This window comes from Salmo salar, chromosome ssa29 (assembly GCF_905237065.1).
Source record: "Salmo salar chromosome ssa29, Ssal_v3.1, whole genome shotgun sequence".
Taxonomy (NCBI): domain Eukaryota; kingdom Metazoa; phylum Chordata; class Actinopteri; order Salmoniformes; family Salmonidae; genus Salmo; species Salmo salar.
Window position 1 is genome coordinate 41,484,850 of NC_059470.1, and position 16,101 is coordinate 41,500,950.

General features: G+C 44.2%; 1 protein-coding gene and 1 long non-coding RNA gene across 4 annotated transcripts in view; one reads left to right on the plus strand and one right to left on the minus strand.

The window, feature by feature from the left end:
- Positions 1-780: 780 nt before the first annotated feature.
- On the minus strand, positions 781-6,045 carry LOC123731540 (uncharacterized). 3 transcript variants are annotated; one of them, XR_006762706.1, is made up of 4 exons: positions 5,908-6,045; positions 2,817-2,952; positions 1,111-2,710; positions 781-829 (listed from the first exon to the last, which is right to left on the minus strand). It is a non-coding gene; the product is annotated as an uncharacterized lncRNA (long non-coding RNA). The 3 variants fall into 3 exon arrangements; XR_006762707.1 differs by lacking the exon at positions 781-829 and having other exon boundaries at positions 1,049-2,707; XR_006762705.1 differs by lacking the exon at positions 781-829 and having other exon boundaries at positions 1,049-2,710.
- LOC106590690 (uncharacterized) overlaps positions 6,035-16,101 on the plus strand; it is a 35,713-nt gene continuing 25,646 nt past the window's right edge. The window contains exons 1-4 of the mRNA XM_045710746.1: positions 6,035-6,169; positions 6,762-6,954; positions 7,324-7,384; positions 7,488-7,973. Of these exons, the coding sequence (XP_045566702.1) occupies positions 6,818-6,954; positions 7,324-7,384; positions 7,488-7,973 (684 nt within the window). The 5' untranslated portion in view covers positions 6,035-6,169; positions 6,762-6,817. The remainder of the gene's footprint in view (positions 6,170-6,761; positions 6,955-7,323; positions 7,385-7,487; positions 7,974-16,101) is intronic.

Here is a 16,101-nt window from a genome sequence, read left to right on the forward strand (position 1 = left end):
TACATACACATTCAAAGGTCTGTATATAACACACCCTGCATGTCTGCACACTAAAATAAATGCAGGACAAATCCATACACATCAACTGAACAGACAAATGAATGGATGCAGTAGCCTCCCTGCAGCCTTGTATTACACACAGTATACCGCACAAACATCATAAGAGGCCAAATTCGTAAAAAAACGAACCCAAAAAAACCCAATTCCTCTGCCACCGCAGGACATATTTAACCAAAATTGAAAGCACACATACTAACTAAAATAATTCAACACATATTGGTCCCTCAGCAGCCGACCACTGTCGTCATCAGGGAAGATTGCCGGATTGTCCCAGTCCATGGCTGGTGGCACTCTGGGGGCCCTCTCCTTCCTCAGGCAGGCCACATTGTGGAGGACAGCACAAGCCACAGTAATATCACATGCCCTAACAGGGCTGACCCTTAATTTGTGAAGGCAGTGAAAGCGTGCCTTCAGGAGGCCAAAGGTCATTTCAACTCTGGCCCTGGTCCTGGCATGGGCATGGTTGTAGGCCTGCTGTGCTTCCTGGGGGTCTGTGAAAGGTGTCAGGAGAAAAGGCTGGCAGCCATACCCCCTGTCTCCCAGCAGCACACCAGAGAATTCACCTGTCAACACAAAATCTCATCATTACTACCTCATAAACACAGTGATATTCTTGACACAGCCATGATGGTTATAAATAGGGGTTGTGTGGCTTACCTTGTGATAGGCACTGATAGATTTCAGAGGCCCGAAAGATTCTGGAGTCATGGACTGAGCCAGGCCATTTTGCCACAACATTGCTGATCACACAGTCAGCATTGCAGACCATCTGAAATCATAAGATGAGGAATATTACACCAATCAATGCACATCACTGGCAATGCAGAGTGTTCGTCAATGGACAATATCAAAAAGTTATGTTCACCTGAACATTAATGCTGTGAAAGGATTTCCTATTCACAAAATCGGCCTCATGGGCACCTGAGGGGGCTTTTATCCTTATGTGTGTGCAGTCCACTGCACCAATGACATTGGGGAAACCTGTCACACAAAGTAATGAGTATCCTACTATGTGTTAACAGTTGTCCTGTAATTTGTAGATCCTCTTACCTGCAATCCTATAGAACTCCTCTTTGATGTCACAGAGTCTTCTGTGGCCAGGGAAGGAGATGAAGACATCTGCTAATGCTTGTTCCCATTCATTACCTGCTGTGTATTTAACCCTCTGTTTCCCCTCAGGTCTGAGATTGTTTGGTGTTATTGTGTTCGTGTTGTTTATTTAGGTGTGCGACGGGGTATGTGTACCCATGTTGATTTTTTTAATGTATTCTATTGTTGGAGTTTGTTTGAAAGTTTATTAAACTACTCCGCGCTTATATGAAGTTTGTTTCTCCTGCGCCTGACTTCCCTGCCACCTAAACACATGACCTTGACTAAGTAATGTATTAAAATGATGACAGCTGTGATGGAAACAGGAAGTTTCGGTACAATTTGATAAATGCAGACAGATCGTTTGTTGGACATGGTGCCATCTTCTTGCCGGTAAAATGTATTGTGCGAGAAATGGCGGTGGAAATGAATTCATGCGTAAATATTGATATAATAATCATCATATGGAAGTAAACTTGGAGTCACGTGATGTTTCAGTGTTGTGTGGTCCTCCCACAATGCCTCTGGAAAACCATGCTGTTTATTAGACTACAGATTAAATAAGTGATGAACTTCACAGGGTGATGAAAGTGCAGCGTTGGGGGTTGAAACAGGTCAATTCAACTGTGAGACTGTGAAGTAGAAATGCAAAGTACCTTAGAATACTTTAACCAATTACATCTCCTTATGCTCAGAAAGGTTAACGTGATGAGTTGTATAGGACAGAGGACTGGGTATGATGTTGAATCTTTCATCATGTTGCTTCAAATGTTCTCTCATATATACGCTTTCAGGTTTGAACAGTTACGGCGAGATGTGTGGATCGCTGTGTCAAACATATTTTACAATGTCCTACAGTTTGGAAGATGAGGGCTCCTGTAACAGTCTAGCTTCCGTCCCTCTTCCTCGCCCCAACCTGGGCTCGAACCAGGGACCCTCTGCACACATCAACAACTGACACTCCACGAAGCATCGTTACCCATCGCGCCACAAAAGCCGCGGCAGAGAAAAGGGGAACAACTACTTCAAGGTCTCAGAGCGAGTGACGTCACCGATTGAAACGCTATTAGCGCGCATCACCGCTAACTAGCTAGCCATTTCACTTCGATTCCCACGGGGGGCCAGTACGACAACAAAAAATAATATGCATGAAATGAAATGTATGCATTCACTACTGTAAGTCGCTCTGGATAAGAGCGTCTGCTAAATGACTAAAATGTAAAATGTACATTTTAGTAACCAATCAATGTTGTGGAAAACTTGATCCAAAGATTCAGGAAGACTATTTAATTGTATAATAGAAACATCTTTAAATGAAGGAGCTGCAGGGAAGAACTGGCAGTGTAAATGGTTACATGTCTCTTATAGCGAGAGGTTAATAATACAATCCGTTTGTTACAAGTTATTTATACAAGCAACGGTTCCAGAACACAATGGCAGTGTGTTAATAAGGTGCAAAGATATGCACGTTTCTGGACGATCCACCAATGCTGCTTTGTCGACACTTCCTGGGCCGTAGACCGGCGATCTGCGTCTCAGCATAATTTAGGACGCGCCACTGCTGAACGAGGTCAAGAAAAAAAAAGGAGGTCAAATATTGGGTGTTATTATACAGTGGAGTGTCTAAGGCCTACATTAAAAAAAAATATTTGTATAAAATACTTCACCTCATTTCTTATGTGCCCCTGACCCATCAGCCCATGGCATAACTTTAGGGGAAAAGGGTTGGACTGGATGGCCCCACTAGTCCATCTTGTTTCTCTCTCCTACTAGTTCACCATGCACTGTCGCTTCCTTTTCCTCCTGAAACATTTACCGGTGTGTGTTTGATGGTGACAATGTAAATGTGAAAAGCAATGCTGTGTTCATAGCATGTTTGTTCTATGGCTTTTGAAGGCAAAGTAATTGGACTGTTACTCGGTGAGTAATTCAATAGATATTGCCATTATAAACTGGTAATCAGCAACTGAACACATTGAACAATGTGGTCCCACCAGTGGAGTGGTGGGACAATACATTTTTTTATAATAATTTATAAATAAATGTATTAATTTATTCATTTAAAATAAAAAAAATGTTTTCAATTATTTGTCATAGAGTTTTGCTCTCGCTTTAAAAATGATTTATTTACAAGTTTTGGCGTTTTGATTTTGAAATCTTATTGTTGTTTATATTTCTATACATTTTGCTTTCAATTGTTTGGTTTTTGATTTCAGCATGCCTTATTTCACCCGTCCTCGAAAATATAATATTTACATTCTCGACTTTATTTTTCATGTTCACGATTTATTTTTATTTTGAATTTAATACATATGGCTTGAAATTGACCCCATAGACTTGCCTAGTTAAATAAAGGTTAGAAAGGGAGTACAGGAGGGGACTAAGAAGGCAACCCTGAGGGACCCACGTGTTGAGGACCAGCGTGATGGATGTGTTGTTGTCTACACAATCAGCTTAAATCCAATTTTGGACATACAAATTGCAGAGTACACAATTGTCTGTACAAATGCTAGTTACAGAGACTAGAGAGTCTACACCATAGGAGTGGTAGTTACAGAGACTAGAGAGTCTACACCATAGGAGTGGTAGTTACAGTCTACACCATAGGAGTGGTAGTTACAGTCTACACCATAGGAGTGGTAGTTACAGTCTACACCATAGGAGTGGTAGTTACAGAGACTAGATAGTCTACACCATAGGAGTGGTAGCTACAGTCTACACCATAGGAGTGGTAGTTACAGTCTACACCATAGGAGTGGTAGTTACAGTCTACACCATAGGAGTGGTAGTTACAGAGACTAGATAGTCTACACCATAGGAGTGGTAGTTACAGGGACTAGAGAGTCTACACCATAGGAGTGGTAGTTACAGTCTGCACCATAGGAGTGGTAGTTACAGTCTGCATCATAGGAGTGGTAGTTACAGGGACTAGAGAGTCTACACCATAGGAGTGGTAGTTACAGTCTACACCATAGGAGTGGTAGTTACAGTCTACACCATAGGAGTGGTAGTTACAGTCTACACCATAGGAGTGGTAGTTACAGTCTACACCATAGGAGTGGTAGTTACAGGGACTAGAGAGTCTACACCATAGGAGTGGTAGTTACAGTCTACACCATAGGAGTGGTAGTTACAGTCTGCACCATAGGAGTGGTAGTTACAGAGACTAGATAGTCTACAATAGTGGTAGTTACAGGGACTAGAGAGTCTACACCATAGGAGTGGTAGCTACAGTCTACACCATAGGAGTGGTAGCTACAGTCTACACCATAGGAGTGGTAGTTACAGTCTACACCATAGGAGTGGTAGTTACAGGGACTAGAGAGTCTACACCATAGGAGTGGTAGTTACAGTCTACACCATAGGAGTGGTAGTTACAGGGACTAGAGAGTCTATACCATAGGAGTGGTAGTTACAGTCTGCACCATAGGAGTGGTAGTTACAGTCTGCACCATAGGAGTGGTAGTTACAGTCTGCACCATAGGAGTGGTAGTTACAGGGACTAGAGAGTCTACACCATAGGAGTGGTAGTTACAGTCTACACCATAGGAGTGGTAGTTACGTAGAGAGTCTATACCATAGGAGTGGTAGTTACAGTCTGCACCATAGGAGTGGTAGTTACAGTCTGCACCATAGGAGTGGTAGTTACAGGGACTAGAGAGTCTACACCATAGGAGTGGTAGTTACAGTCTACACCATAGGAGTGGTAGTTACAGTCTACACCATAGGAGTGGTAGTTACAGTCTACACCATAGGAGTGGTAGTTACAGGGACTAGAGAGTCTATACCATAGGAGTGGTAGTTACAGTCTGCACCATAGGAGTGGTAGTTACAGTCTGCACCATAGGAGTGGTAGTTACAGGGACTAGAGAGTCTACACCATAGGAGTGGTAGTTACAGTCTACACCATAGGAGTGGTAGTTACAGTCTACACCATAGGAGTGGTAGTTACAGTCTACACCATAGGAGTGGTAGTTACAGAGACTAGATAGTCTACAATAGAGTGGGGGCTACAGAGACTAACTCAACAACTCTCCCCAGCAGGAAATAACCCGTCAGTATTGTGAAGTTAGTTCTGTTTGTTGTATCACCAGATGAACCATTACTCTGTAGGGTCACTGTTCTCCACTGTAGTTCTATTCCATATAACAACTACATAATAACTAGACGACACTTGTCTGAAGGTTAATTAGTACTACATGGTTAGAGTTAAAGAGTGTGAGACAGAGAGCACCTTTAAACCTAACCTCATTCATACCTTCTTGTTCAGAGGACAGAGAGAGAGAAAGAGAGAGAAAGAGAGGGAGAGAGAGAGAGGGAGAGAGAGGGAGAGACAGAGAGACAGAGAGAGAGGGGGAGAGGGAGAGACAGAGAGACAGAGAGAGAGAGGGAGAGGGAGAGAGAGAGAGAGAGACAGAGAGAGAGAAGAGAGAGAGAGAGAGAGAGAGAGGGAGGGAGAGAGGGAGCGAGAGAGAGAGAGACACAGAGAGAGAGAGAGAGAAGGGGGGAGAGAGAGAGAGAGAGAGAGAGAGAGAGAGAGAGAGAGAGAGAGAGAGAGAGAGAGAGAGAGAGAGAGAGAAAGGCTCAAGGCCGTAACACAGAACTGCCTGCTCAGCCGTCCTGGTCACCCTACCTCAGTAACTCTCTGGAACGTTACACTACAGCGTCCCAATGTGTGTTTAAAACACCTCTCGTTTGAGGAACCAGGATCTCCACAACTCTACTTTTAATATAAAATACTATAGTTGATGATTGTACCTGTATCAAGGTGAGAGGATCTGAAGAGAGAAAGTTCTTTTTTATTGGTCACCATCATAGTAGATCTGCTATTGGACTGCAGAGATTCCATCTGTGTCGTAAACGTTTCGCTGTAAACATTCTCTAGTCAGGTGCAATAAGGAAGGACAGAGGACTTTGGTCCGAGACGCTGGTTTGAAGCGGTACGTAACGTTTGTCTTGTGATGAGATCGACGCTCCTCTGACTGTGACAAGGAGAGACGACCAGCGGGCTTCACTAAAGGTAATGGCTAGATTGATAATAATTGTCTGATTTCTCTTAATATATGATATACAATAACAAACTCCTCGTTTGCATCAATGGACAAACAACTATCTGCTTTTTGATCTGTTTCGATGCCGTAGTGTTTCAGTCCACTGCTCTGGTGAACGGAGACTGATTCCTTCACAGTGCTCTGGTGAACGGAGACTGATTCCTTCACAGTGCTCTGGTGAACGGAGACTGATTCCTTCACAGTGCTCTGGTGAACGGAGACTGATTCCTTCACAGTGCTCTGGTGAACGGAGACTGATTCCTTCACAGTGCTCTGGTGAATGGAGACTGATTCCTTCACAGTGCTCTGGTGAATGGAGACTGATTCCTTCTCAGTGCTCTGGTGAACGGAGACTGATTCCTTCACAGTGCTCTGGTGAACGGAGACTGATTCCTTCACAGTGCTCTGGTGAATGGAGACTGATTCCTTCACAGTGCTCTGGTGAATGGAGACTGATTCCTTCACAGTGCTCTGTGGAACGGAGACTGATTCCTCTCCTGTGAGACTCTGTCCTCAACAATGAGTGTTATCTATGACAGCTGACTCTTCCATGTCGATCAGGTGTTTTGAGAGGTGCTGTGACATCATCGAGGGGTGCTGTGACATCATCGTCGGCCATGGAGGGGAGGAGTGTTCTGAGGCGTGCCCAATCTCTACGGAGCGTCTCTACGGGCGACGGAGACAAGCCCACCTGGGCGGAGGCGGGGTTTAGGGACAGGATGAAGTCCATCTCCGTATCTCAGATGTTGACCAGGTGAGAGGAACCAGGACCTTTACCATTTAACCACTAACTAAAATTACAGACTCCATTGGCACCAGGGTTTTTAAAGTCAAATCCAATTGAATTCATTCAATTCAGGAAGTAAACTGAAAATTACAATTCAATGAAAACATTCATTTTATTTTCAATGACTTTACAATAAACCGAAGAGGAGAAACTATTCATAAAAATAAAAAATAAAGTTGAATAAATGAAGACCCTGCTCAGCATCCTAGCAACACTGACGTATCAACGTCCGGGGAAAACTTCATCCCACTCCGAGTTACTTGAGCATTGCAATGTCTGTTTTGGTGAATAAGCTTACAGAGTATTGATGAAGGATTTCTCTTGTTCACCTAACAGATATCAAGCCAGCCCTTCAGTAGAGGTCCCTACTCTGAACCATGTGGAGCACAAGACTGAGGTAAAACATCACACCACATTTCATGTCATCAATTTCTGATTGTCGACTTTCTCGGGATGGACACAAAGCAGCGTCTGTCTTCTTCTGCTTCTTTCTCCACCAGATAACCCAACACCAGACCTCCTTCTCAACCGTCCGTGAGAAAACAAAGAGACAACTGGCAGAGAACGCACAGGAGCGCAAGATGGAGTCCCCGATGAGAAACAACGGAGTGAGAGAGGAAACCCGTGGGTCCACCAGCCTGTCAGGGTCCCAGAGGTCGACCAGCCTGTCAGGGTCCCAGAGGTCGACCAGTCTCTCCCGCAGTAAGTCCATGTCCAGTCTCCCTGGCCCCTCTCCCAGAGTCGACCCGGCCGGGAGTATCGGAGCCCTGAAGGCTCTCTTCGAGTCCAAGGTCACCAAGGAGAAGGTGAAGAGCATCATGGGAGCTGTAGACCAAACACCACCACGTCAGAAGATGGCAGCTGCGGCCCCAGCCGTCAACGGGTTGGTGGATGAGAGAGAGGGCCCTATAGAGGAGAAAGGGCCACTGACAGCTGTACCTTCAGCTGCACCTGCACCCCCGGCTAGAGACAAGGTCACTACACAGGTGAGCCAAACAAATCAAAACAATCAAATCACTTTTTTTTTGTCATATGCGCCGAATAAAACAGGTGTAGACTGTTACATGAAATGCTTACTGACGAGCCCGTTCCAAACAACGCAGAGTTAAAAAGTAAGACAAGAACATAAAGGAAATAGTAACAAAATAAAATAACAATAACATGGCTATATACAGGGAGTACCAGGTAATAACATGGCTATATACAGGGAGTACCAGGTAGTAACATGGCTATATACAGGAAGTACCAGGAAGTAACATGGCTATATACAGGAAGTACCAGGTAATAACATGGCTATATACAGGGAGTACCAGGTAGTAACATGGCTATATACAGGGAGTACCAGGTAATAACATGGCTATATACAGGGAGTACCAGGTAATAACATGGTTATATACAGGGAGTACCAGGTAATAACATGGCTATATACAGGAAGTACCAGGTAATAACATGGCTATATGCAGGGAGTACCAGGTAATAACATGGCTATATACAGGGAGTACCAGGTAATAACATGGTTATATACAGGGAGTACCAGGTAATAACATGGCTATATACAGGGAGTACCAGGTAATAACATGGCTATATACAGGAAGTACCAGGTAATAACATGGCTATATACAGGGAGTACCAGGTAATAACATGGCTATATGCAGGGAGTACCAGGTAATAACATGGCTATATACAGGGAGTACCAGGTAATAACATGGCTATATACAGGGAGTACCAGGTAATAACATGGCTATATACAGGGAGTACCAGGTAGTAACATGGCTATATACAGGGAGTACCAGGTAATAACATGGCTATATACAGGGAGTACCAGGTAATAACATGGCTATATACAGGGAGTACCAGGTAATAACATGGCTATATACAGGGAGTACCAGGTAATAACATGGCTATATACAGGGAGTACCAGGTAATAACATGGCTATATACAGGGAGTACCAGGTAGTAACATGGCTATATACAGGAAGTACCAGGAAGTAACATGGCTATATACAGGGAGTACCAGGTAATAACATGGCTATATACAGGAAGTACCAGGTAATAACATGGCTATATACAGGGAGTACCAGGTAATAACATGGCTATATACAGGGAGTACCAGGTAATAACATGGCTATATGCAGGGAGTACCAGGTAGTAACATGGCTATATACAGGGAGTACCAGGTAATAACATGGCTATATACAGGGAGTACCAGGTAATAACATGGCTATATACAGGGAGTACCAGGTAATAACATGGCTATATACAGGAAGTACTAGGTAATAACATGGCTATATACAGGGAGTACCAGGTAATAACATGGCTATATACAGGAAGTACCAGGAAGTAACATGGCTATATACAGGGAGTACCAGGTAATAACATGGCTATATACAGGAAGTACCAGGTAATAACATGGCTATATACAGGGAGTACCAGGTAATAACATGGCTATATACAGGGAGTACCAGGTAATAACATGGCTATATACAGGGAGTACCAGGTAATAACATGGCTATATACAGGGAGTACCAGGTAATAACATGGCTATATACAGGGAGTACTAGGTAATAACATGGCTATATACAGGGAGTACCAGGTAATAATATGGCTATATACAGGGAGTACCAGGTAATAACATGGCTATATACAGGGAGTACCAGGTAATAACATGGCTATATACAGGAAGGAGTACCAGGTAATAACATGGCTATATACAGGGAGTACCAGGTAATAACATGGCTATATACAGGAAGGAGTACCAGGTAATAACATGGCTATATACAGGGAGTACCAGGTAATAACATGGCTATATAAAGGGAGTACCAGTACTGAGTCAATGTGCAGGAGTACCAGGTAGTTGAGATAACTGAGGTAATATGCACAGTAGGTAGATGAGGTAATATGCACACTAGGTAGATGAGGTAATATGCACATGTAGGTTGGGGTAAAGTGACTTGTCAATCAGGATAGATAAATAACAGAGTAACAGCAGTGTATGTGAACAGTGTGAAAGTGGGTCGACCGGTGTGTGTGTGGGTTGCATCTAAATCCATGTGTGTGTGTTTTGTATGTGTGAGCGTATACAGTGTGTATGTGTTTGTGTGCATGCGTGTAAGTGTGTATGTGTGTATTGGATTGTCAGTGTAGTATGGGTGTGGGTAGAGTCCAGTCAGTGTGTGGGTAGAGTCCAGTCAGTGTGGGTAGAGTCCAGTCAGTGGGGGTAGAGTCCAGTCAGTGTGTGGGTAGAGTCCAGTCAGTGTGGGTAGAGTCCAGTCAGTGTGAGGGTAGAGTCCAGTCAGTGTGGGTAGAGTCCAGTCAGTGTGGGTAGAGTCCAGTCAGTGTGGGGGTAGAGTCCAGTCAGTGTGGGGGTAGAGTCCAGTGAGTGTGGGTAGAGTCCAGTCAGTGTGAGGGTAGAGTCCAGTCAATGTGGGTAGAGTCCAGTCAGTGTGGGTAGAGTCCAGTGAGTGTGGGTAGAGTCCAGTGAGTGTGTGGGTAGAGTCCAGTCAGTGTGGGTAGAGTCCAGTCAGTGTGGGTAGAGTCCAGTCAGTGTGTGGGTAGAGTCCAGTCAGTGTGGGTAGAGTCCAGTCAGTGTGTGGATAGAGTCCAGTCAGTGTGGGTAGAGTCCAGTCAGTGTGGGTAGAGTCCAGTCAGTGTGGGTAGAGTCCAGTCAGTGTGGGTAGAGTCCAGTCAGTGTGTGGGTAGAGTCCAGTCAGTGTGGGTAGAGTCCAGTCAGTGTGTGGGTAGAGTCCAGTCAGTGTGGGTAGAGTCCAGTCAGTGTGGGTAGAGTCCAGTCAGTGTGGGTAGAGTCCAGTCAGTGTGGGTAGAGTCCAGTCAGTGTGGGGGTAGAGTCCAGTCAGTGTGAGGGTAGAGTCCAGTCAGTGTGGGGGTAGAGTCCAGTCAGTGTGGGTAGAGTCCAGTCAGTGTGGGTAGAGTCCAGTCAGTGTGTGGGTAGAGTCCAGTCAGTGTGGGTAGAGTCCAGTCAGTGTGTGGATAGAGTCCAGTCAGTGTGGGTAGAGTCCAGTCAGTGTGGGTAGAGTCCAGTCAGTGTGGGTAGAGTCCAGTCAGTGTGGGTAGAGTCCAGTCAGTGTGTGGGTAGAGTCCAGTCAGTGTGGGTAGAGTCCAGTCAGTGTGTGGGTAGAGTCCAGTCAGTGTGGGTAGAGTCCAGTCAGTGTGGGTAGAGTCCAGTCAGTGTGGGTAGAGTCCAGTCAGTGTGGGTAGAGTCCAGTGAGTGTGAGGGTAGAGTCCAGTCAGTGTGAGGGTAGAGTCCAGTCAGTGGGGGTAGAGTCCAGTCAGTGGGGGTAGAGTCCAGTCAGTGTGGGTAGAGTCCAGTCAGTGGGGGTAGAGTCCAGTCAGTGGGGGTAGAGTCCAGTCAGTGTGGGTAGAGTCCAGTCAGTGGGGGTAGAGTCCAGTCAGTGGGGGTAGAGTCCAGTCAGTGGGGGTAGAGTCCAGTCAGTGTGGGTAGAGTCCAGTCAGTGTGGGTAGAGTCCAGTCAGTGGGGGTAGAGTCCAGTCAGTGGGGGTAGAGTCCAGTCAGTGGGGGTAGAGTCAAGTCAGTGGGGGTAGAGTCCAGTCAGTGTGTGGGTAGAGTCCCTTTAACTCAGTGAAAAACCACAGCATATGGTGTAGTAGTGTAGTGTACCCTATTAAACCCCTTTAACTCAGTGAAAAACCACAGCATATGGTGTAGTAGTGTAGTGTACCCTATTAAACCCCTTTAACTCAGTGAAAAACCACAGCATATGGTGTAGTAGTGTAGTGTACCCTATTAAACCCCTTTAACTCAGTGAAATACCACAGCATATGGTCTAGTAGTGTAGTGTACCCTATTAAACCCCTTTAACTCAGTGAAATACCACAGCATATGGTGTAGTAGTGTAGTGTACCCTATTAAACCCCTTTAACTCAGTGAAATACCACAGCATATGGTGTAGTAGTGTAGTGTACCCTATTAAACCCCTTTAACTCAGTGAAAAACCACAGCATATGGTGTAGTAGTGTAGTGTACCCTATTAAACCCCTTTAACTCAGTGAAATACCACAGCATATGGTCTAGTAGTGTAGTGTACCCTATTAAACCCCTTTAACTCAGTGAAATACCACAGCATATGGTGTAGTAGTGTAGTGTACCCTATTAAACCCCTTTAACTCAGTGAAAAACCACAGCATATGGTGTAGTAGTGTACCCTATTAAACCTTGGGATCTGGATAGGGTATGGTGAGAAGAATGAAGGGAGTCTGAAACCTTGAAGATTTAAAAAATAGTTTATCTGGTGTTTCTCTCTTCAATACAGTTTTCAGTTGTCTCTCTCTTATTAATCAACTGACTTGGCTACTCATTTAAAATTGTAAATAAACAAAAAATAAGTTGTAAAAAGGTATTAATTTTCATCTTATCTCATAGATACATTTTTATCATGTAATTCTCAACATATTATCCTTAAAACAGTTAGTTTTATGTTTCCATTTGTTTACACTGTGTGGACGTTCCTTGGTCCTGTCGCCATGACTACAACAGGCTAGCTTGACTGGAGCTAACTTTATCTGACGTTAGCTTCTATGCTAACAGACTTTTAAATTAAAACGTTGTTTAAAAAAAAATGACTATTATCAAATCAAATCAAATTTATTTATATAGCCCTTCTTACATCAGCTGATATCTCAAAGAGCTGTACAGAAACCCAGCCTAAAACCCCAAACAGCAAGCAATGCAGGTGTAGAAGCACGGTGGCTAGGAAAAAACTCCCTAGAAAGGCCAAAACCTAGGAAGAAACCTAGAGAGGAACCAGGCTATGAGGGGTGGCCAGTCCTCTTCTGGCTGTGCCGGGTGGAGATTATAACAGCACATGGGCTAGATGTTCAAATGTTCATAAATGACCAGCATTGTCAAATAATAATAATCATAGGAGTTGTCGAGGGTGCAACAAGTCAGTAACACAAGAGTAAGTGTCAGTTGGCTTTTTCATAGCCGATCTTTGAGAGTATCTCTACCGCTCCTGCTGTCTCTAGAGAGTTGAAAACAGCAGGTCTGGGACAGGTAGCACGTCCGGTGAATAGGTCAGGGTTCCAGCAGGTCTGGGACAGCAGGTCTGGGACAGGTAGCACGTCCGGTGAACAGGTCAGGGTTCCATAGCTGCAGGCAGAACAGTTGGAACTGGAGCAGCAGCACGGCCAGGTGAACTGGGGACAGCAAGGAGTCATCAAGCCAGGTAGTCCTGAGGCATGGTCCTAGGGCTCAGGTCCTCCGAGAGAAAGACAGAAAGAAAGAAAAAGTGAGAATTAGAGAGAGCATATTTAAATTCACACAGGACACCGGAAAAGACAAGAGAAATACTCCAGATGTAACAGACTGATCCTAGCCCCCCGACACATAAACTACTGCAGCATAAATACTGGGGCTGAGACAGGAGGGGTCAGGAGACACTGTGGCCCCATCCGATGATACCCCTGGACAGGGCCAAACAGGTAGGATATAACCCCACCCACTTTGCCAAAGCACAGCCTCCACACCACTAGAGGGATGTCTCCAACCACCAACATACCATCCCGGGACAAGGCCGAGTATAGCCCACAAAGATCTCCGCCACGGCACAGCCCAAGGGGGGGTGCCAACCCAGACAGGAAGACCACGTCAGTGACTCAACCCACTCAAGTGACGCACCCCTCCCAGGGACGGCATGGAAGAACACCAGTAAGCCAGTGACTCAGCCCCTGTAATAGGTTTTGAGGCAGAGAATCCCAGTGGAAAGAGGGGAACCGGCAAGGCAGAGACAGCAAGGGCGGTTCGTTGCTCCAGCCTTTCCGTTCACCTTCACACCCTTGGGCCAGACTACACTTATTCATAGGACCTACTGAAGAGATATGTCTTCAGTAAAGACTTAAAGGTTGAGACTGAGTCTGCGTCTCTCACATGGGTAGGCAGACTATTCCATAAAAATTGAGCTTTATAGGAGAAAGCCCTACCTCCAGCCGTTTGCTTAGAAATTCTAGGGACAATTAGGAGGCCCGCATCTTGTGACCGTAGCGTACGTGTAGGTATGTACGGCAGGACCAAATCGGAAAGATAGGTAGGAGCAAGCCCATGTAATGCTTTGTAGGTTAGCAGTAAAACCTTGAAATCAGCCCTTGCCTTATTATATCATTACACTCCACTTTTAACTTGGTGTTTCCTATCCTGTGCTTTATAACTCGTTCACCGTGTTGATAAGGTTTAAAATATGTTGTTTATCTGGTGCTAAATAACCAACATACCAAAAAATAATTTGTAAAAAGGTATTAATTTTCATCTTATCTCATAGATACATTTTTATCATGTAATTCTCAACATATTATCCTTAAAACAGTTAGTTTTATGTTTCCATTTGTTTACACTGTGTGGACGTTCCTTGGTCCTGTCGCCATGACTACAACAGGCTAGCTTGACTGGAGCTAACTTTATCTGACGTTAGCTTCTATGCTAACAGACTTTTAAATTAAAACGTCATTTAAAAAAAAAAGTACTATTATATCATTACACTCCACTTTTAACTTGCCATCCTGTGCTTTATAACTCGTTCACTGTGACGATAAGGTTTAAAACATGTTGTTTATCTGGTGTTTCTCTCTTCAGTTGGCTCTCATTCAACCGACTCACTGACTAGGCAGGTTAGTGTGAGAGTGAGAGCGCGTGAAGCAACCACTAGAGCGGGCCGAAAACAAACGCATCACCCCTTGACTATAAATACTGTAAATGATTACAACATGCCAGAGATTAAGCTACCATATATTTTACATTCTCCCATATATAATTAAGCAATAAGACACGAGGGGCTGTGCTGTATGGCCAATATACCGCGGCTTCTTAAGCACGACGCATCGCGGAGTGCCTGGATACACACCTTAGCCGTGGTAATATCTACCACGAACCCCCGAGGTGCCTTATTGCTATTATAAACTGGTTACCACTGTAATTAGAGCAGTAAAAATAAAAGTTTTATCATACCCGTGGTATACGGTCTGATCTACCAATCAGCATTCAGGGCTGGAACCACCCAGTTTATAATGTGTGGTTGTTCATTTCTTTACTATCAAATAAGGAGAGACAAACTTATCACACAAGTCAGAGTTATACTTAAACTAAACCTTTATTCACTTATTAGTAAGGGAGCAGGTCAATACAACGCACACATATAAAGTGAATCGATTGAGCGCTCTACGATAATGATGCCTGTTCGACGATTCACGCTCAGACGATTCGTTTAGAGGTGAATCACCCTCAGACGATTCGTTTAGAGGTGAATCACGCTCAGATGATTCGTTTAGAGGTGAATCACCCCCAGATGATTCGTTGAGAGCCCCTGAGACAAAAGTACAAAGGTCTTTTATAGCTAAGATACACACCTTTCAACCTACATGACGAACAACAGATGTATGGAATGGGTCACAAGGTTAAGATCTGTATGAAAGATACCTATAATTCATAGCGGACAGTATCTGCTGTGTCAACAGTTTTCATTGTGTAGAGACCAGTGTCTGGTCCTCCAACTCCACACTGGAGCCATGTCTCCCTGGTGAATCAAATCAAATCAAATGTTATTGATCACATACACATGGTTAGCAGGTGTTAATGCGAGTGTAGCGAAATGCTTGTGCTTCTAGTTCAGACCGTGCAGTAATATCTAACAAGTAATCTAACAATTCCCTAACAACTACCTTATACACACACAAGTGTAAAGGAATGAATAAGAATATTTACATATAAATATATGAATGAGTGATGGCCGAATGGCATAGGCAAGATGCAGTAGATGGTATAGAGTACAGTATATACATATGAGATGAGTAATGTAGGGTATGTAAACATTATATAAAGTGGCATTGTTTAAAGTGGCTAGTGATACATTTATTACATCAATTTTCCAATTATTAAAGTGGCTGGAGTTGAGTCAGTATGTTGGCAGCAGCCTCTCAATGTTAGTGATGGCTGTTTAGCAGTCTGATGGCCTGGAGATAGAAGCTGTTTTTCAGTCTCTCGGTCCCAGCTTTGATGCACCTGTACTGACCTCGCCTTCTGGATGATAGCGGGGTGAACAGGCAGTGGCTCGGGTGGTTGTTGTCCTTGATGATCTTTTTGGCCTTCCTG